The sequence below is a fragment of the Tamandua tetradactyla genome, chromosome 4 (assembly GCF_023851605.1).
Source record: "Tamandua tetradactyla isolate mTamTet1 chromosome 4, mTamTet1.pri, whole genome shotgun sequence".
NCBI lineage: Eukaryota > Metazoa > Chordata > Mammalia > Pilosa > Myrmecophagidae > Tamandua > Tamandua tetradactyla.
This window is the reverse complement of record NC_135330.1, coordinates 26,260,256-26,283,005: the sequence shown is the minus strand read 5'-3', so window position 1 is coordinate 26,283,005 and position 22,750 is coordinate 26,260,256. Positions and strand designations below refer to the sequence as shown.

At 38.3% G+C, this 22,750-nt stretch overlaps 1 protein-coding gene across 2 annotated transcripts in view; it reads right to left on the bottom strand.

The window, feature by feature from the left end:
* Positions 1 to 22,750, bottom strand: part of C4H1orf105 (chromosome 4 C1orf105 homolog) — a 60,669-nt gene that overhangs the window by 1,104 nt on the left and 36,815 nt on the right. For both annotated transcript variants that reach the window (XM_077156986.1, XM_077156985.1), the window contains exons 5-6: positions 5,628 to 5,695; positions 2,251 to 2,318 (exon numbers count right to left, since the gene is read on the bottom strand). In XM_077156986.1, the coding sequence (XP_077013101.1) occupies positions 2,251 to 2,318; positions 5,628 to 5,695 (136 nt within the window). The remainder of the gene's footprint in view (positions 1 to 2,250; positions 2,319 to 5,627; positions 5,696 to 22,750) is intronic.

Genomic DNA, 22,750 nt, shown 5'->3' with positions numbered 1-22,750 from the left:
CACAGACATTGATGGACCTGGTAACAGAATACAGAGCTTGTGAATCTTCACCCTGTCCTCTTTGTACCATATCATGCCACTATGCCAGGTGGTAGGCCCAGGTCAGGTGGTTAGCATCTGTACCAATGTTCATTGGGTGTCATGGGACTCTTAGTATAATGCAAAGATATATGAGACCAGAAGGAATTCCCATTATTTGTACAGATAAACTATTTCCATTCACTTGGTTCTCATTAAGAATTATTGCTACTATATAAGGTTTAGGTGAATCCATAAAAATGCTAGAAATCACTATTGTGACCAATAGAGTGAGTCAGACAGTAATGTTTGTTGAGATGTCAGCTATGTGGTATTTACAGCATGTCCACAGAGAACACAGCACAGGTGGGTGGTGGCTTCGGTAATAAGCAATGCGTGCCGCAGTATGGACATGACTAAGCTGTGTCAACAAGTATGGCTGGGGCAGTGTCAGCAGTTTTTCTGGGCAGATCAAAAGTGAAGGCTACTTGTGCTGTCTGCTCTTGGTGGGGCAAAACACTGCTCCGGTTTTAGGGGTGGGAATATGGAAGCCCACAGAGTTTAAACAACTTGGCCAAGTCTGCACAGTGAGCTTAGATCTGAACCCAGGTCTCTGCTCTTTGGTAGTGCTTTTGTCATGACCTCTCAGAGAACATTCACAAAGCCAAGGCTCAGCTTGGAAAAATCCCAACTGGAGTTAGCAGGGATCTATCAAGCTTTAGCTCCCAGCTATTTCCACAACCACATCTATACAGTTTCACCTCCAAGATTGCTGTCCTAGGGTGGATTCTATAAGCAAGAAACAAGTCCATCCAAGAACATAATATGCTGATCCTGTGTATAACAAGTCTAGCTCCTATTGTAAATTGAGCTACACTTCTGGGGCTAACAAATTGGTTAAGGCATCTTGTTACATTGACTCTAGGACCAGAAAGTAAGCATTGATAATAATCGAAAATAAGCATATGGATGTGTGTGTGTGTGGTTCATCCTTTTTTGAGGTCAGGCCTTAAAAAGTACAGGTTCAAGGGAAAATTGGAGTGAATGTGTGGCTGGTATAGAGAACCATGAAACTAACTGCATGTATCTGTCACCCAGTGTTCTCTTGGCTTTAAAAGAATGAGATGGCAGCAGACCAGAGTGACAGGGGTGGTAGGGAGGTGGGTAGATTTCACTGAGTGGATGCTTTTAGTTCTAGAATTTTCTTTCTAATTTGGTAAATGAGAGCCCTGAACCAACCCATATTTTCAGATATCAGAAAGGATTCGTTTGGGTATTGTAGTCTTCCACTCCACTAAAATGATCTCTCCAAACCTTAGCTCTTACCTGAATCCCTAGTCCTCCCTTTTGGCACTCCCCACTCCCCAATATATCCTCTCCTCAAATTTCCTTTTTACATGTCTTCTCTGTTCACTTATGACTCTAGTTTACCTGCAATCTCCCAGGATAGAGCTTAGACTTTCCCATATGTACAAAAAGAAGAAAATGATCTTGGTTTTCCATATTGTGTTTATCAAATGAAAGAAAAACTTAGATGGCTTCAGGTTATATGGTAGCAAATGAGAAGATGGACAAAGTCTGTGCTGTGCTAAAGCCTTGAATTCTATCACTGTCAAGTGGCCCGCTCCCATCTTTAATCAGTCCAGTTTTGGCTGCTCTAAAGAATGAGACTTAGCTCAAGGTTGAAGCTGGCAACAGAGCCTCTATACTTTTTTCTATCAATAGCAAGTGAAGGTAAGAATAGCATTGGGTAGGTGCTGGGAGAAGGCAGGTATTTTAGGAAACCTGTGGGGTGGAAGGTTCAGGACCAATACGGCAATACCAGGGGCATGAAGATATAGTTTCCTTCCCATCTTTGTGCTACCATCAGGCTGGTCTGTGGAGGTACTTTTATCTAGTTTGTGCCATGTCTCTATGGAAATTTTTCAGCAAATGGATTATGGAATTCTCTAGAAGGAATGATGCAGAGCCATATAACCCTGGAGAAATCCTGAGCAGGAACATGGCATGGCTGAGGGCCTGGGAGGTCTGAAGAGGGGAGATATGGGACTCGGGTGAGGAGAGGGCTGGAAACCAGTCAAAACAGGTCAAAAAGCAATTTGAGAAAGAGAAAGGGATAGGAAATGGGGATTTGTTCAGAAAATTTAGAACTTATCTTAGGAATCCAGTTTTTCATTCCACTACCCTGGAATAGTATCTCTCAAACTACCAGTACTCCAAAACAAATCAAACCTGTTGGGATGTCATCAGGGGAAGATCTGGGTAGAGCTTGGGCTTTGGGGGGTTGGATGCTCATCATCCTGATTGGAAGAAGCAAGGAAACACATTAGTTAATTGGTTAGGGCTGGGCGGGAAGGAACAGGTCTTTATGCATATTAAAACCATTGCATCTAGTAGCTGTTAACCTTTTGCAGCTGTGTGAGATGAGAGGTCCTGAACACGACTTATCAAGCTGTTTTTACCTATGGTATTTTCATGGATTTCAAGAAAACCTTCATTTACAAACATCTTTTAGTCCACTGTCAGGACATATATGGTCTGAAAAGGGGAGGGATTAAGAAATGAATTCCTTAGTTTCCAGAGGAAAAAAAAGAAGCAACTCTTCCCAATCAATAATCTTCCCTTTAAGAGCAAAAACGAGAGGATATTTTGGCTATAACCTTGCAATTTTACAGAAAAATATCTTTACCACATCCTATTTCTCCTAATGTCCAAGATTGTGGAAGTGACTCTCAATCAATATATATGAGACCAAACTGTTTCCACATTTGTTTAAATTGCTTAGCTTCTAAAAACTGATAAGATCTATAAATGTTGATGAACTACTTAAGGCCCTACACTCGTTTCATTGTTTCTATTTCCATAAAAACATTCCACAACTATTTCGTTTTGTTCCAAAACACTTTAAGTTAAAGCTTTGGAATAATGGAAATGTTTTGGCAATGGATGGTGATGATGGTAGCACAACACTGTAAATGCAGTTAATAGTACTGTTTAAAAGAAGAATTAATTAAACGAACTAAAAAAATGGTCAGTGCAGACAGCTTATTTGATTCAATTACCATTGGAGCAGTCAGTGGTACTGGGAAAATAAGAGAAAACACCTTCAATTACCCATTTTGGGCAAGTAGGCAGATGATATTTGTGGGACTGAATAGTTTGAAATATCCATCTATCCATCCATCCATCTTTTCACTCCTTCCTCCTTCCATTACTTCTTTCCTTCCATTCAACAAATGTCATTGTCCTGCAATGGCCATAATTAAAGTCACGTTTTAAAGAAAAGCATTATTTCCGTGAGGACACTTCCACTTGCCTGTATATATAGTGAGACTTTAAAACTATGGTGACAGATTTTATGAGCTACAGACAGAATCAAACCATGAGTCTATAGTCACATAAGTCTCAAACAGATGTAGTATATTTTCCTTCCTGACACTGAAAAAAATAACCAATCTTAGGATACTTACGGTTGGTATTAACATTGATTTTAGGATTGGTTCAGCCCTTGGTCTTAGCTTTAAAGGGATAAGACCTATTCGTTTACAATAAAACCCACGAACGACTTTGGGATTTGGAAGTTTATTTAAATTACCAAACTAGCAAGATAAACAACACGGGGCAAAAAATTTCAAAAGTGTCTTTTATAGAAGAGTGAACTTCTCCTCAGAAAATCCTGATTTTAAATAGTTCAGTTAATCATGCAAAGTTCATAAAGAGTTATTAGAATTTTTTATTGTGGTCTTTAGATGTTTAGTAAGAGCTCTAAGATTATTATAGAGTCAGTGCAGGTAAATGCCATTAGTGCTAGAGGCTGTGCTGTCCAAATACCCATGTCCTGGGTATTTGCACCAGGCACCTGATACCTGGTTTCAATGCAACTGAGTCTACAGTTCAGCCTTGAAGAAATGGTCCTGAGGTCATAAAAGGAATGGGCATATCTATCACTGTGCAGCACAAGGTTATACAAAGGCCTATTTATTTCCTACATTATTGTTCTCTTTATGAGAAAAAATTTAAATATTGCCATTAGATCACACATAATTTCTTTGGTTGGTTATACATAAGGTTGACTGTGTGTCTCCTTCCTATAACCCTCTAGTGCAAGGCAAGTCCACCTACCTAAGTGTCTTATCCCGGGTGAGTACATGTTTTGAGTTTTTTAATAAAGTCAAAACTAGGTCCTTCTTTGCCATCTGATATTTAAATACAGAAAAAAACTTTGACTATTTGTTACCCTACTAATCAGAATTTTGACAGGAATTTATTTCCATTGCACTCAATCTTGATAAGAGAGCAGCAAATGACAACAAAAGAAACTGAAAACAGGGATTTAGTTATTTAAAATATCAGAGGATGTTTGGACTCAGGACAGATTATGTGTAATCTCCCATATCTTCCGAATTAGATATGTTATCTAAATGGAGAATTTGCATTTAGTTCTGCATGAGTTATCAAAGAGATCTCTATCCTATTCTGTACACTGTTGTGATGAAGGTGGAAAAGAAAATAAAACTTTCTACAGTAGCTTCAATAGTTGTTCAGGCAAAAGGCTAAAAAAGTTTTTTGTTGTTGTTTAACTGTAAATTAACCAGAAAAGGAAACCAGTCAAAGAGCCCACTCCCTTAGCATTCCTTATGCATTCTACATACTAGGTTTCTCAATCCACTGTCTTGCATTCCCAAACAAATATACTCAGAATTAAAGTAATATCTCAATTTATATTAGACTTACTTTTTTGCAATTTTATTCATATATATCCACATACCATTTAATCATCCAAAGTATACAATCAATGGTTCACAGTATCATCATATAGTTGTTCATTATCACTACAATAAATTTTTGAACATTTTCATTACTCCAAAAAAAAAGAATCAGAATAAAAATAAAAAAGAACATTCCAAACATCCCTTACCCCTTAACCCCCCATTATTTATTTATTTATTTATTTTTGTCTTTATTTTTGTACTCATCCGTCTATACACTGGATAAAGAGAGTGTCAGTCACAAAGTTTTCACAATCACATGGTCACACTGTAAAAGCTATGTAATTGTACCGTCATCTTCAAGAATCAAGACTGCTGGATCACAGTTCAACAGTTTCAGGCATTTCCCAATAGCTATTCTCATACACTAAAAATTAAAAGGGGATGTCTATATAATGCATGAATATAACCTCCAGAATGACTTCTCAACTCTATTTGAAATCTCTCAGCAAATGAATATTTTGTTTCATTTCTCTTCCCCCTTTTCTTCCCCAAGAAGGCTTTCTCAATCCCATGCTGCCAAGGAGATTTACACTCCTGGGAGTCATGTCCCACGTAGCAGGGAGGGCAGTGAGTTCACCTGCCAAGTTGGCTTAGAGAGGTCACATCTGAACAACAAAAGAGGGTTACTGGGGATGACCATTAGGCCTAATTTTAAGGAGGCTTAGCTTAACCTTTGCAGGAATAAGTTTCAAAGGGGTGAACCCTAGGATCGAGGGCTCAGCCTGTTGATTTGATTGTTTCCACTGCTTGGGAGAATATCTGTCTGACTTACTTTTCTTACTTTTCCTTTTTCTTTTTTTTTCTGGCACAGGCAGGCTTTGGGAATGTCTCACTTACTTTTGATTCATAAAACTCTCATAGGATAGTTTCAGATCATCTGGAATTATCACAGTTCTTGGTTGTACCTGAGGAAGAAAGTCTCATTTAGAGCATTGCCCAAAACTGTGTTCTGATTTAAGTAAATAATGTAACACCTTAGCAATTTCAGGTTGTGTTTAATACCACAGACAGTCATGCATCCTTTTTTTAAAACTTTTTATTTTCAAATAACCTCAAAGTTACAAAAAAAGTTGTAAGAATAATATAAAACATGCAAAAAAATACAAAAAATACAAAGAACTACAGTATGCCACTGTGGTAGTTAGATTCAGTGGTTAATTTGGCCAGATGAAAGGCCAAAGCACCTAGTTCTGTTGCTGCGGACATGAGTCAATGGTGCTTGAACCTCATCTGTTGCTGATTACATGTGCAGTCGGCTAGGAGGCGTGCCTACTGCAATGAATGATGTTTGACTTAATCGGCTGATGCTTAAATTAGAGAGGACAAGTAGCACAGCCCAAGCAGCCCGGCATACCTCATCGAAGCACTCGCAGCTCAGCCCAGGCCTTTGGAGATGCAGAAAGGAATCACCCTGGGGAAAGTTTTTGGAACCCAGAGGCCTGGAGAGAAGGCCAGCAGACATTACCCTGAGCCTTTCAACGTAAGAAGGAACCTCAGATGAAAGTTAGCTGCCTTTCCTCTGAAAAACTAATTAAATAAATCCCCTTTTATTAAAAGCCAATCCGTCTCCAGTGTGTTGCATTCTGGCAGCTAGCAAACTAGAACAACCACCTTACCCAGAAAACCAGATTTTACCAACTTTTAGCATTTTGTGACATTTATCTTTCCTCCTTTCCTTCCTCCTTACTTCCCCTCCTTCCCTCCCTCCCTTTCTTTCTTCCTATCTTCTATCTATCTATCTTTCTTTCTGCCTATCTGTCTATTATCTGATCATTTGAGAGTAGGTGGCATACATTATGCTCCTCTAACATTTAACACTTACAGGTACATTTCCTGAAAACAAGTACAGCTGTCAAGTTCAAGAAATTCAATCCTGATATAAAGCATCCAGTCCCTCTTCTAACTTTTTCAGTTGTCCCAATAATGTCCCCTTTTTTTTTCTGAGTTAGACTATTAAAAAAAAAATTTTAGCAAGATGTACATGTACACAGCCTAAAATTTCCCTCTTTAATAAAGATATGGAATTCACTACCATCCATTACCAAAACGTTTCCATTACTCCCAACAGAAATTCATATCACTTAAGTTTTAACTCCCCATTTCCTATCCTCAACACAGTCTCTTATAACCTGCATATTCTAGTTTCTGTGGACTTGCTTATTCTAATTTCTAATTATTTCATATTAGTGAGATCATAAGTAATTGTCATTTTACGTCTCTAGATATTAAACTTCTATTTGATATGTAATTTCCAATTATTTTCTCTTATTCTTTAGGATCCTTTTTATTTTCATAATGAATTCCTTTGATGCATAAAAATTTTTAATTTTGAAGTCCCCTTTATCTATTTTTTCTTGTATTGCATATACTCTTGGTATAACATTTAAGAAATCATTGCCTGAAACAGGGTCCTGAAGAAGCTCCCCTACATTTTCTTTTCGGAGTTTTATAGTCCTGGTTCTTATATTTAGGGCTTTGATCCATTTTGAATTAATTTTGGTATAAGATAGGGGTCCCCTTTCACTCTTTTGTATATGGACATTTGTACCACCACCATTTGTTTTAGAGATTTTTCTTCCCCAATAGGATTGACTTGGCACCCTTGTCAAAAAGCAATTGACACGGGCCTATTTCTGAACTTTCAATTCAATTCTATTGTCTATATATCTGTCCTTGTGCAGTACCATGCTGTTTTGACCACAGTAGCTTTGTAATAAGTTTTAAAATTAAGATGTATACTCTGACTTAGTTCTTTTTAAAAATGTTTTCGACTATTCAGGGCCCCCAATAAGTTTCATGACTGGCTTCTTCATTTCTGCAAAGAAGGGTGTGCGAATTTTATTGGGATTGCACTGAATCTGTAACTTGCTTTGGGTATTGTGCTGGTTTGAAAGGAAGTATGCCCCCTAAGAAAAGCCATGTTTTGATATAAATCCCATTTCATAAAGGTAAAATAATCCCTATTCAATACTGTATGTTTGAAACTGTAATCAGAGCATCTCCCTGGGTGATGTGACTTAGTCAAGAGTGTTTGTTAAACTGGATTAGGGGATGACATGTCTCCACCCATTTGGGTGGGTCTTGATTGGTTTATTGGAGTCCTATAAAAGGGGAATAAGAGATTCTGAGAATGCTGCAGCACCACGAAGCAGAGAGTCCACAAGCCAGCGACCCTTGGAGATGAAGAAGGAAAATGCCTCCTGGAGAGCTTCATGAAACAGGGAGCCAAGAGAGAAAGTAGCAGATGATGCCTTGCTTGCCATGTGCCCTTCCAGCCAAGAGAGAAACTGTGACTGTATTCACCATGTACCTTTCCAGATGAGAGAGAAACCCTGAACTTCATCGGCCTTCTTGAACCAAGGTATCTTTCCCTGGATGCCTTTGATTGGACATTTCTATAGACTTGTTTTAATTGGGACATTTTCTCGGCCTTAGAACTGTAAACTAGCAACTCATTAAATTCTCCTTTTTAAAAAGCCATTCCGTTTCTGGTATATTGCATTCTGGCAGCTAGCAAACTAGAACAGGTATAATTGACATCTTAACAATATTTAGTCTTCCAATCCTTGAGCATGGAATGTGCTTTCACTTATTTTGGTCTTCTTTTCTTTGTTTTAGCAATGTTTTGTAGTTTTTTGTTATATAAATCCTTTATATCTTTGGTTAAATTTATTCCTAGATATTTGATTCTTTTAGCTGCTATTGTAAATAGAATTTTTTGTCTTAATTTCTACTTCAGAATGTTCATTACTACTTGTGCTGGTTTGACAGGATTTGTGCATCCTAGAAAAGGCAGGCCTTAATCCTAATCCAATTTTATGGGAACAACCATTTCTCTTAAACCCTATTCAGTACTGTATATTGGGACTTGATTAGATCATATCCATAGAGATGTGACTTGCCCAATTGTGGGTACTAACTTTTGAATTGAGGGAGTTGTAGCTCCACTCATTCCATGTGGGTCTTGATTAGTGTACTGGAATCCTTTAATAGAGGAAGAATTTTGGAGAAAGTTTCAGAATGATGAGATTCTGAGAGAGCATGCCACGAAAGGGTGATGAGAATGATGACAGCCTGAGCTCATGCATCCATAAACCTTTGGAGATGAAGAAGGAATATGCCCCTGGGAGAGCTTCACGCAAAATGAAGTCTGGAGAGAAAACAAGGAGATGCTGCCATGTTCCCCACATGCCTTTCCAGTTGAGAGAGAAACCCTGAACTTCATTGGCCTTCTTGAATCAAGGTATCTCTTCTTCATGCCTTAGACTGGACATTTTTTAAGAACTTGCTGTAATTGGGACATTTTCTTGGCCTTAGAACTGTAAACTAGTGACATATTAAATTCTATCTTTGAAAAAAGCCATTCTGTTTCTGGTATATCGCATTCCGGCAGCTAGCAAACCAGAACACTAGTGTATATAAACACTACTGATTTTGGGGTGCTCATCTTGTACCACTTCATTTTGCTGAATTTGTTTATTAGCTCCAATAGCTTTGCTGTAGATTTTTTTCAGGACTTTCTATCTATAGGATCATGTCATCTACAAATATTATAAGTTTTATTTCTTCCTTTCCAATTTAGATACCTTTTACTTCTTTTTCTTGCCTACTTCTTTTCTTTCTAGCCTAACTGCTCTGGCTAGAACTTCCAGTACAATGTTGAATAACTGGTGACAGCAGGTGTTCTAGTTGGCTAGCTGCTGGAATGCAATATACCAGAAACAGAATGGCTTTTAAAAAGGGAAATTTAATAAGTTGCTAGTTTACAGTTCTAAGGCTGAGAAAATGTCCCAATTAAAGCAAGTCTATAGAAATATCCAATCAAAGGCATCCATCCAGGGAAAGATACCTTAGTTCAAGAAGGTTGATGAAGTTCAGGGTTTCTCTCCCAAGTGAGAAAGCACATAGCGAACATAGTCAGGGCTCCTCTCTCAGCTGGAAGGGCACATGGTGAACACGGCATCATCTGCTAACTTCTTCTCCTGGCTTCCTGTTTCATGAAACTCCCCAGGAGGCATTTTCCTTCTTTATTTCCAAAGATCACTGGCTGGTAGACTCTGCTTTTCGTGGCTATGTCATTCTGCTCTGCTCTCTCTGAATCTCCTTCATTCTCCAAAATGTTTTCTCTTTTATAGGACTCCAGAAACTTATCAGGACCCACCCAAATGGGTGGAGACATGTCATCACCTAATCCAGTTTAACAACCACTCTTGATCAAATCACATCTCCAGGGAGAAGATCTGATTACAGTTTCAAACATACAGTATTGAATGGGGATTATTCTGCCTATATGAAATGGGATATAGATTAAAACATGGCTTTTCTAGGGTACATACATCCTTTCAAACCAGCGCAGTGGGTATCCTTGTCTTGTTCCAGATCTTAGAGAGAAAGCTTTCAATCTTTCACCATTGAGTATGATGTTAGTGGTGCATTTTTCATATATGCCTTTTATCATGTTGAGGAAATTTCCCTCTATTCCTAGTTTTCTAAGTGTTTTTTTTTTAATCAAGAAGAGGTGCTGGATTTTGTCAAATACCTTTTCTGTATCAGTTGAGATAATCATGTTTTTTTTTTTCCTTTGTTCTGTTAATATGTTATATTATGTTAACTGGTTTTCTTATGCTGAACCATCTTTGCATACCTGGGATAAATCCCATTTGGTCATTGTTTTCTTTTCCTGGCTGCTAAAACCAATACCATGCAGTGGATAAGTTTAAAGAGTTGGAATTTATTGGTCCATGGTTTTGAAGCTAGGAAAAGTCCAAAATCAATGTGTCATCAAGGAGATGCTTTCTCCCAGAAGACTATGGTATTCTGGGGCTGACTGCTGATGATCCTTGGTCCTTGGCTTTTCTGTCACATAGTGTGCTGGTTTGAAAAGATTTATGTACTTGAGAAAAGCTATGTTTTTTTTAATTAATTTTTTTAAAAAATAACAACAAAAACATTCTTAACATATGATCATTCCATTCTACATATATAATCAGTAATTCACAATATCATCACATAGTTGCATATTCATCATGATCATTTCTTAGAACATTTGCATCAATTCAGAAAAAGAAATAAAAAGACAACAGAAAAAAATTCATTCATACCATACTCCTTACCCCTCCCTTTCATTGATTACTAGCATTTCAATCTACTAAATTTATTTTAACATTTGTTCCTCCTATTATTTATTTTTATCCATATTTTTTACTCATCTGTCCATAAGGTAGATAAAAGGAGCATCAGACACAAGGTTTTCACAATCACACAGTCACAGTATGAAAGCTATTATCATTATACAATCATCTTCAAAAACATGGCTACTGGAACACAGCTCTACATTTTCAGGCTGTTCCCTCCAGTATCTCCATTACATCTTGACTAACAGGGAGATATCTATTTAATGCATAATAACCTCCAGGATAACCTCTCGACTCTGGAATTTCTCAGCCATTGACACTTTATTTTGTCTCATTTCGCTCTTTCTCCTTTTGGTTACAAGGTTTTCTCAATCCCTTGATGCTGAGTCCCAGCTCATTCTAGGATTTCTGTCCCACGTTGCCAGGAAGGTCCACACCCCTGGAGTTATGTCCCACGTAGACAGAGGGAGGGTGGTGAGTTTGCTTGTTGTATTGGCTGGAGAGAGAGGCCACATCTAAGCAACAAAAGAGGTTCTTTTGGGGGTGACTCTTGGGCCTAATTTTAAGTAGGCTTGACCTATCTTTTGTGGGGTTAAGTTTCATATGAACAAACCCCGAGACTGGGGACTCAGCCTATTGCTTTGATTGTCCCCACTGCTTGTGAGAATATCAAGAATTCTCCACTTGGGGAATTTGAATTTTCCCTCTTTCTCACCATTCCCCCAAGGGGACTTTGCAAATACTTTTTTACTCACTGTTCAAATCATTCTGGGATTTATTGAGGCATCACTCTGGACAAACCTACAAAATCTCATGCCCTACTTGAGGTTCCATGTACTTATGGTGTTCAATTAAGCTGTCCACATAAGTTATATTAGGAAATGTACTAGTCAAAATATAAATATTGTACCAAATAAACATTTTTTGCTTTAGTCTCACATATAGTTAAAATTTTTAAATATTAAACACCATCTATTTTCAACGCCCTGCAGTAATGACATTCCTTTGTTCTTCCCATGCAAAAACATTTTAAAATTTGTACATTTAGTCACTATCATTATACACTCTAGGTAATCATAGATCATACCATTTCAGTCTTTATCATCTATTGAAAAGCTATGCTTTAATCTTGATCCAATCTTGTGGGAGCACCTGTTTCTCTTTATCCCTATTCAATAATGTAGGTTGGAAACTTGATTAGGTTACCTCCATGGAAATGCAATTCACCCAATTGTGGGCGAACTTTTGAATAGAGAGAGATGTGACTCCACCCATTCCAGGTTGGTCTTGATTAATTTACTGGAATCCTTTAAAAGAGGAATCATTTTGGAGAAAGCTTCAGAGTGAGGAGAGAACCTCAGAGACCACCAGGCAGCAACCTTTGGAGATAAAGAAAGAGAACACCCCCAGGAAACTTCATGAAGCAAGAGACCTGGAGAGGAAGCCAGCAGATGTCACCATATTCGCTATGTAACTTTCCAGGTGAGAGAGAAACCCTGAACTTCATTGGCCTTTCTTGAGTGATGGTAACCTTTTGTTGGTGCCTTAATCTGGACATTTTTGTAGTCTTTCTTTAATTTGGATATTCTCATGGCCTTAGAACTGTAAACTTGCAACTTATTAAATTTCCCTTTTTTAAAGGCCGTTCCATGTCTGGGATGTGGCATTCCAGCAGCTAACAAACTAGAACACACGGCAATGCAAATGGCAGTCTCTCCTGGCTTTTCCTTTCTCTTCCTCGTTCCACTGACTTTCAGCTTCTGGCTGGTCCCGCTGGCTTTCTCTCTCTGTGGCCTTCCCTTTAAGGCCTTCAGTAATATGATTAAGACGCATCCTGATTCTGTTGGGCCACACCTTAACTGAAGTAACCCCATCAAAAAGTTCTATTTACAAAGGTTCACACCCACAGGAATGGACTAAGTTGAAGGGCATGTTTTTCTGGGATACATGGCTCTGGGCTAGCACAATGGTAAATTTCTTTTAGTGTGCTATTGGATTCAGTTTACAGGTATTTTGTTGAGGATTTTTGCATTTATATTCATAAAGGCTATTGGCCTGTAATTTTCTTTTTTGTGGCATGTTTACCTGGCTTTGTTACTAGGATGTTGCTCACCTCATAGAATGAATTAGGTCCTGTGCCCTCTACTTCAGTTTTTTGGAAGAGTTTGAGCAGAAGTGGTGTTAATTCTTTGAATTTTTGTTAGAATTCACCTGTGAAGCCATCTGATCCTGGGCTTTTCTTTATTGGGCCAGACATCCTTCGGTGATATGAATGGAGTAGAGGGCATCAGCTTGCCCTCCAAGTCATAGCAAAGTCTTTATTCTTTCCAGTTATCAGATTTTGAAGTTAGATGCCTCGAGATTAGTAAACCTTCAAATTCTCTTTGCCTAGATCACCCCCTCTCCCCCACAGAAATTTTTTTTGTGTCCCCAGTTAACCATCACTTTCTCACAGAGACTACTGACTCCTGGACTATTGTTTGATAATCCTTTGCCCTAAGCTCCTATTCTCTGGGCTTCCCCTGTCAAACACTCATGACCTTTTATTATATTTATTGCTTAACATCTGGCTTCCCTATAGATTTTCAGCTTCACAAGGGCAGAGACCATGTCTCTATTTCTGTATTTCCAGGTCCTAACACAGTGCCTGTTTAGGAAATATTTATTGATTGAATTAGTGAACAAGTAAACTCACTTTGATGAAGATTTGATATTCTGTGTGCCCTTCATATAAGACTAAAATCAATTATACAGTTACACTATTCCTGGTTAAGAAGCACCAATTTCTTGAATTTATTCACATCTTTTACTAATATTAGATAGTGGCTTTCTTTTGGAGACCATGTGTTTACTCAGAAGCATTTTTTTTTTCAATATCCTTTCAAAATTTAGTGTAAAAATGAAAAGATAATCAGGTGTGCGGGAGACCTGGAATTCAACAAATAGTGCTACAATAGTGGGATAGCCACATGGAAAAAGAATGAATTGTGACCCCCACCACACAGCATACAAAATATATATATATATAATCAGGGAGATGTGGATGCAAAGCATTCAGCTGCGTCTCTTACTAGGCAAACTGTACTGTATGACTTATGATTTAAATTATGACTCAGTAAATTCAAATTACTATATGACAAGGACCTTTAGAGGTACTTAAAAATAGCAAAAAAAAAAGTGACTATGAAGTGTACACGAATGCCAAGCAGCTGGTGAATATAATCAGATTATTATCCTAATTCTTTAGCTGTGGGGAAGATGTGAAAGGGGAAGAAAGTGGAGGTCTGGTAACACGGAGCATCTGGGGGCAGTGGGGGCAGCAGAAGCTTTATTGTGAAGCTGAGAAGAGGTTTCTGAAGACATAAAAAGGTGGGGGAAATATGCCAGAAACTTTTTGTGTTCTCTAAATTGCATCTCAAGTTGGCTCTGTTTCAAGGAAAGATGGCGGAAACGTTCTACCTCCTCCTGAATAGCGTGACTTCCATTCTAAAGCCCCTTAATCCAGCTAGTACTATCGTTTCCCCCTACCTTACATGTGAGTGGAATATAGGGAATACCTCAGAAGAAGGTCACCGAAGATAGCACTTTGTCTCTGAAAAAAAGTATGTCACGTGATGAACTATTTGTCCTTGAAAATTCTGCAAGTGTTTTCCTTCCAAGAAGCTTTCCTTGATCTTTAACTACCCACCCTAACCCTCCTTCACGACTCATCAGGACTATTTCTGTTTCCGTTGATCACACTTTATTGTCAGTATTTGTTTATCAGTATTTGTTTATCTAGACTGTATTCTCTGTGGTGGGGGAGAGTCCTAGCACAGCCTGCTCCCTTTCTTCAGGATGCACAGATACATCCTGTGCTCAGGATCAGATGTGTCAGCCTGGCAAAATAAAACACAATCCCCTAGTAGATAGCACATTTCTTCCCCTACTGTCCCAAGCTGTGGTAGTTAGATTCAGTTGTCAACTTGGCCAGGTGAACGTACCTAGTTTTGTCGCTGTGAACATGAGCCAATGGTACGTGGCCCTCATCTGTTGCTAATTACATCTGCAGTCGGCTAGGAGGTGTGCCTGCTGCAATGAATGACTTCATTGGCTGGTGCTTAAATGAGAGAGCACAACATAGCACAGCCTAAGCAGCTCGGCATACCTCATCTCAACACTCAGCAGCCCAGGCCTTTGGAGATGCAGAAAGAAATCACCCAGGGAAAGTTGTTGGAACCCAGGAGCCTGGAGAGAAGGCCAGCAGAGACCATCCTGTGCCTTCCCACGTAAGAAAGAACCTCAGTGGAAAGTTAGCTGCCTTTCCTCTGAAGAACTAACAAAATAAATCCCCTTTTATTAAAAGCCAATCCATCTCTGGTGTATTGCATTCTGGCAGCTAGCAAACTAGAACACAAGCATATGTAAATATTCACTGGAGACAGTCTGATTAAGATGGGCATGTTTTATGGCATCAGGCTCAACTCTGATGTATATATGTTCCTGTCAGGGAGGGTACAGGTTCTTCCGCTATGGCATGCAAGAGAGAGGTGCTGCACATAGAACTTTTCCCTGTGTCAGCCACGTATTGAGGTCTGTTGGGTAAGGAAAATTAATGCCAACAAGTGAAGATGATTTTGTGCTATCTCTTCTCTATGTGAATAAAATGTTGTCGCATCCAGTGCTGTGTGATTTGTGCTTGGCAACCCAGCACCTTTATTCAGTGGATTGCTCTCCTTCTGACTGATGTTCTTGATTTATTTTCATTTTTATTTTTCAGTTGAGGCATTGCCCAAGTATCTGGCCCATGGTAGGCAATCAATAAACATTTGTTGAAATGAATGGAATTACGTAAACTTCTGGAACCAATTGATATATATATTAGAGGATGCCTAACTATGTTATGTCCAGCTTGACAACCCAACTTTTCAGGCACTTTGAAAGTGTTCATGAGAGACCAATGCAAATAATAGAAGGGCTACAAAATAAGTGTCTGAAGGGGAAGATAAGCTGTTTGAGGCACGTACATAAAAAAGACAGTTGAGGCAATAATCATGCAGAAAACCAAGGAAGCTATCTCTGGTGATTCACAACCATAATCATCCACAGATATTTCTTCCACACTTAATGGTTAAGGTCCCAGGTTAAGCAGGAATATGAGTAGTTATACATGCCAGATTCTACTGAGGAATTTTTTTTTTGAGATACATTCATTTTATGCTTTTATTTAAAAAATATGTTTCTAGTGCTGTCATGGTCAGGGACATGTGTCAACTTGGACAAGTTGTGGTACCTGTTTATCTGGTTGGGCAAGTGCTGGCTTGTCTGTTGCAATGAGAACATTTCATAGGATTAGATCATGATCATGTCAGCCACATCCACAGGTGATTCCATTTGTAATTAGCCAAAGGGGAGTGTCTTCTGCAATTAGTGATGCTTAATCTAATCACGGGAAGCCTTTTAAGGAGGATTCAGAGGAGACTGTTTCCATTCCTGCTTCAGCTGGTAAGCCTCTCCTGTGGAGTTCATCCAGACCCTCCATCAGAGTTGTCGGCTTCACAACCTGCCCTGCAGATTTTGGACTCTGCATTCCTGTGGTCATGTGAGACACTTTCATACATTTTATATTTGCAAGTGTTCCCTGTTGATTCTGTTTCTCTAGAGAACCCTAACTAATACAAGTGCTAACCTATTTTTATTGAGATGTAATTCACATACCATAAAATTCACTATTTTAAAAATGTAAAATACTGTGGTTCTTAGTATATTCATAAGGTTGTGCAATCATCACCTGAACATTTTTATCACCCTCGAAAGAAACTCCATGCCAATTAGCAGTCATTCCCCTTTCACCTCTCCCCCCAGTCCCTGGCAACCACTAATCTACTTTCTGTCTTTATGAATCTTCTGATTCAGAACATTTCACATAAATGGAATCAGTTCCATTTTGTATCTAGTTTCTTTCATGTAGCATAATGTTTTCAAGGTTTATCCACATTGTAGGATGTATTGTCAGTACTACATTCTTTTTTTAGTCACATAATATTCCATTGTATGGCTACCAAATTTTGTTTACCCATTCATAAAATGAAAGACATTTGGATTGTTTCCACTTTGGGGCTATTATGAATATTGCTACTATGAACATTCTTGTACAAGTTTTTGGATATGTTTTTGAATTCGCTTTGGGTATAAACTGAGGAGTGGAATTGCTGGGTCTTATGATGACTCTATGTTTAATTTTCTGAGGAATGTGAAACTGTTTTTCCACATAGTCAGACTGTTTTACATTCCCACCAGCAATGCATTGGGGTTCTAATTTCTCCATGTTCTCACCCTACACTTTTTATTGTCTATTTTTTTAATTACAGCCATCTTAGTAGGTGTAAAATAGTATCTCACTGCAGTTTTGATTGACATTTCTCTAATGACCAATGATGATGGAGCATCTTTTCATGTACTTATTAGACATTTGTACATCTTCTTTGGAGAAATGTTTATTAAATCTTTTGCCCATTTTAAAATTAGGTTCTTTGTCTTTTTATTGTTGAGTTGTAAGAGTTATATTCTGGTACCAGAATCATATGTCTGGTTACTCATCAGATATATGATTTGCGAGTATTTCTCCTATTCTGTGAGTTATATTTTGTAGCACAAGAGTTTTAGTTTTGATGAAGTCTGATTTACCTATTTTTTCCTTTATCTCTTGTGCTTTAGATGTCATATCTAAGAAACTTCCTAAACTAAGACAACAAAAATTTATGCTTATGTTTTCTTCTCTGCCAGCTTGAAAGTATTATGTACCCCCGAAGAGCCATGTTTTAATCCTAAATCAATCTTGTTGAGGCAGCCATTTCTTTTAATCCTGATTCAATACCTTTGGTTGGAAACATCTGGTTAGATTATCTCCATGGAGATGTGTTCTAGTTTGCTAGTTGCCGGAATGCAATATACTAGAAACAGAACAGCTTTTAAAAGGGGGAGTTTATTAAGTTGCAAGCCCACAGTTCTAAGTCTGTGAAAATGTCCCAATTAAAGCAAGGCTATAGAAATGTCCAATCTAAGGCATCCAGGTAAAGATACCTTGGTTCAAGGAGGCTGATGAGGTTCAGGTTTTCTCTCTCAGCTGGAAAGGCACATGGTGAACATAGTGGCATCTGCTAGCTTTCTCTCCTGGCTTCTTGTTTCTTGAAGCTCCCCTGGGGGTGTTTTCCTTCTTCATCCCCAAAGGTCTCTGGCTGGTGGACTCTGTGGTTCTTGTGACCTTGCTCTGTTGCTCTCCCATTGTTCTGAAGCTTTCTCCAAAATGCTTCCTTTTTAAAAGGATTCCAGTAAACTAATCAAGCCCACTTGAGAATGGATGGAGTCACAACTCCATGGAAGTCATCTAATCAAAAGTTACCACCCACAATCGGGTGGGTCACATCTCCATGGGAACAATAAAAAAGCTCCCACTCAGCAATACTGAATGAGGATTAAAGGACATGGCTTTTCTGGGGTCCACTACAGATTCAAACTGGCACACGATGTGACACGCCCAATTGTGGGTGTGACATTTTGATTAGAGAGAGATGTGACTCCACCCATTCCAGGTGCATCTTGATTAGTTTACTGGAATCCTTTAAGAGAGGAAACATTTTGGAGAGAGCCAGAAATGAGAAGCCCCAGAGCCAACAAAGAGAGCAGATGCAGATGACTGGGGAACAGAAACTTCAGAGAACAGAGACATGGTTGTTTGGATATGCTTGGAGTTCAACAGACATCACCATGAGATGCTGAGCAAGTCAGAATCTGGAGAAAGCCAAGGGAAGCCAAGAGATGAAAGCTATCCCCCAGAGAAGCAAAGTGAGGAACCCCCAAAGGGACAGAGGCTGACAGCAATAGAGCCCAGGAGCAAGGGAATAGCAGATGCCAGTCACATGACTTCCCAGCTGACAGAGGTGTTCCCGACCCACCAGCCTTCCTTGAACTGAGGTAGTTTTACCAGGATGCCTCATGTTGGACACTTTTATAGCCTTATAACTATAATCTTGTAACTTATTAAATTCCCCCTTTTAAAAGCTATTCCAGTTCTGGTATTTGGCATCTGGAAGCTTGCAAACTAACACATCTTCTACGAATTTTATGGTTTTAGTCCTTATGTTTAGATCTTTAACCCATTTTGAGTTAATTTTTGTGTGCAGTATGAAGGAGGGATCCAATTTCATTCTTTTTCATGCAGACATCCATTTGTCCCAATACCATTTGTTGAAGAGACTATTCTTTCCACATTGAATTGTCTTGGCTTCCTTGTCAAAAATCAATTGTCCATAAACGTAATGGTTCATTTCTGGTGTCTGAGGTCTATGCTATTGATCTATAAGTTGATCCTTGTGTCAGTACTGTACAGTATCTTTGCAAGAAGCTTTGAAATCAGGAAGGGTGAGCCCTCCAACTTTGTTCTTTTTCAAGATTGTTTTGGCTATTCTGAGTCTCTCATATTTCCATATGAATTTTAAGATCTGCTTGTCAATTGATGCACAATAGTCATCTGGGAGTTTGAGAAGGATTCTGCTGAATCGATGTATCAATTTGTGGAAAATTACCATCTTAAAAATATCATCTTCTGTATATTCCATAAACAAATGATCTTTTCCCATTTATTTGGGTCTCCTTTAATTTCTTTCAATGATGTTTTATAGGTTTTATTGTACAAATCTTTTTTTTAACTTTTTTATTGTATAGTATAACATATATACAAAGCAAGGAAATAAAAAAGGAATAGTTTTCAAAGCACTCTTTAACAAGTAGTTACAGGACAGATTCCAGAGTTTGTCATGGGCTACCATATGATCCTTTCATATTTTTCCTTCTCGCTGCTCTAGAATATAGGAGGCTAGAGGGCTTAAATATTTTTTTATCATCACAATTGACTTTCCTTCTTTTTTGGTGAAAAATAACATATATACAAAAAAGCTATAAATTTCAAAGTGCAGCATCACAATTGTTGTAGAACATATTTCAGACTTTGACATGTGTTACAATTCCACAATTTTAGGTTTCTACTTTTAGCTGTTCTAAAATACTGGAGACTAAAAGAGATATCAGTTTAATGATTCAGCATTCATATTCATTTATTAAGCCCTATCTTCTCTGTATAACTCCACCATTACCTTTGATCTTTCCATCTCTCTCTTTAGGGGTGTTTGGGCTATGGCAATTCTAAATTTTTCATATTGGAAGGGTCTGTCACTAATATGGGGTGGGAAGACGGAACTATCTGATGATCTGGAGAAGCTGGGCTAGGTTTCAGGACTTATCTGAACCAAGGACCCATTTGGAAGATGTAGGTTTCTGGAAAGTTACTCTAGTGCATGGAACACTTGTGGAATCTTATATATTGCCCTAGGAGTTCTTCAGGATTGGCTGGAATGGTCCTGGTTGGAGGTTGGTAGGTTATGATAGGTAGCAAGATCTAACTTATGCAAGAGCTTAAGTTAGCCTCTGGACCCTATTTGAACTCTCTCTGCCACTGATACTTTATTAGTTACACTTCTTTTTTCCCCTTTTGGTCAGGATAGAATTGTTGATCCCACAGTGTCAGGTCTGGATTCATCCCTGGGAGTCATCTCCCACATCACCAAGGAGACTATCACCCTGGATGCCATGTCTCATGTACGGGGGAGGGCAATGATTTCACTTGCAAAGTTGGGATTAAAAAGAGGCGACATCTGAGCAACAAAAGGGGTCCTCCAGAAGTAACTCTTAGGCATGCCTATAGGTATTCTAAGATTCTCTGCTACCTACATAAGCTTCACAAGAGTAAGTCTCAGGATCAAGAGCATGGCTTATTAATTTGGGTGTCCCTAAAGTTTGACACAGTATCAGGGAGTTCCTTGATGGTAAGGTTTAATACTGCCATATTCTTTCTCCCATCTCTCAGGGGACTTTGCCAATACTTTTTGATTATCTGCTTAATATACTCTAGGATGTATCCAGGCATTACAATAATCTATACAGGATTTAAGGACCTCTTTCTTATTCTGGGCTCCCTGTGTTTCAGTTGTTCAAATGAGCTATACAGATAAGTTGAATTAGATTATGCACTATAGAAAAAATCCGTCCTAGAGCAAATAAACCTTTCTTCAATTGATCTCAAAGAGTATGTGTGGTTCTAAAATATAGACACTGTCTTCCTTACTCCTATGTTCTGAATTACTTTAACCCCAACCTGTTCAACTTCGTTCGTGTCTCTAAGTATCATATACATACATTATATATATATAAATATAATTTTATAATTATAATATATATAATTATATAATATATATATAAAACAGCCTCTCAAAATCCAGAAATACTAATCACCACTCTAGATTTAATGTGTCTGCTCTAAAAGCTTACAATCTAGGCCCCTGTTTTCTTGAAAGCATTTTCTAAAGGTGATCATACCATTCTTGTTCTTTTGTTTCCGGCTTTTGTCTCACCCAATGTGATGTTCATTCACAGCATTGCATGCCTCAGAGCTTTGTTCCACTGCATGCAGCACAACCTTCGTTCATTAAGTATACACCATCATTTGCCAATCTACTTCTTTGTCAGTGGATCCTTCAGCCACCTGCATTCATCAGGCATCATATACAGGGCCCATAGTCCACAGTCCATCAACATTCTCAATTTTAGATAATTTCATTGTTCCCAAGAGAAAGGAAAACAATGAACACATCCTTGCCAAATAAGAAATCTAAACCTCTTTTTAATTAATTTAATTAATCAGAAATCTTAACTCTTGTCTTTCCCCCCATTATTTACCTCTGCTGTTTCTGTGGTAGTGCTAATGGTTTCCTTTTGAACATAGCTCATAGCATGTAATAGAATTTTCCCCCCAGTACCCTGGACTTAAACACTCTTTGTACAACAATATTTTGAAGTAATTCTTGTGAGAAATAGTTTATATTTCAGTGGGACATGTAGGTCTATACAACCCCTTTCAATCTTGTTCATCTTCAATATGGTAATATTACTTATAGACCCACTAGAGAACCACCTTCACTCCTATCTATTCCCTTACATTGGAGTTCAACCTCATTAGCTAATGGCCCACCCATCTCTAGCTTCTGCGTATCTCTACATCCCCTATATTCTGTAATATAAGCCTGTGATTATACCTTTATGCTGGTCATAAAAGTGGAATCATACAGTATCTATCCTTTTGTGTCTGGCACATTTCACTAAGCTTTATGTCCTCAAGGCTCATCCATTTTGTCATGTGCTTTAGGACATCATTTTGTCTTAGTACTGCATAATATTCCATTGTATGTATATACCACATTTTGTTGATCCACTCATCTACTGATGAGCATTTGGTTTGTTTCCATCATTTGCTGATTGTGAATAATGCTGCTATGAACATTGGTGTGCAAATGTCTGTGTCATTGCTTTCAGCTCTTCTAGGTATACACCAAGTAGTGCTATTGCTGGGTCATAAGGCAACTTGATATTTAGTTCCCTAAGAAACCTACAAACAGTCTTCCATTGTGTGTTTGCACCATTATACATTCCCACCAGCAGTGCATAAGTGTCCCGGTTTCTTCACATCCTCTCCAACATTTATAGTTTCCTGTTTGTTTAATAGCAGCCATTCTCATAGGTGTGAGGTGGTATCTCATTGTAGTCTTGATCTGCATTTCCCTTGTAGCCAATGAAAATGAACATCTCTTCATGTGCTTTTGAGCCATCTGTATTTACTTTTCAGAAAAATGCCTATTCATATCTGTAGCCCATTTTATAATTGGGTTGTTTGTTTTTCTGTTTTTGAGTTGTATGATTTCTTTGTATATACAAGAAATCAAACCTTTGTCTGATATG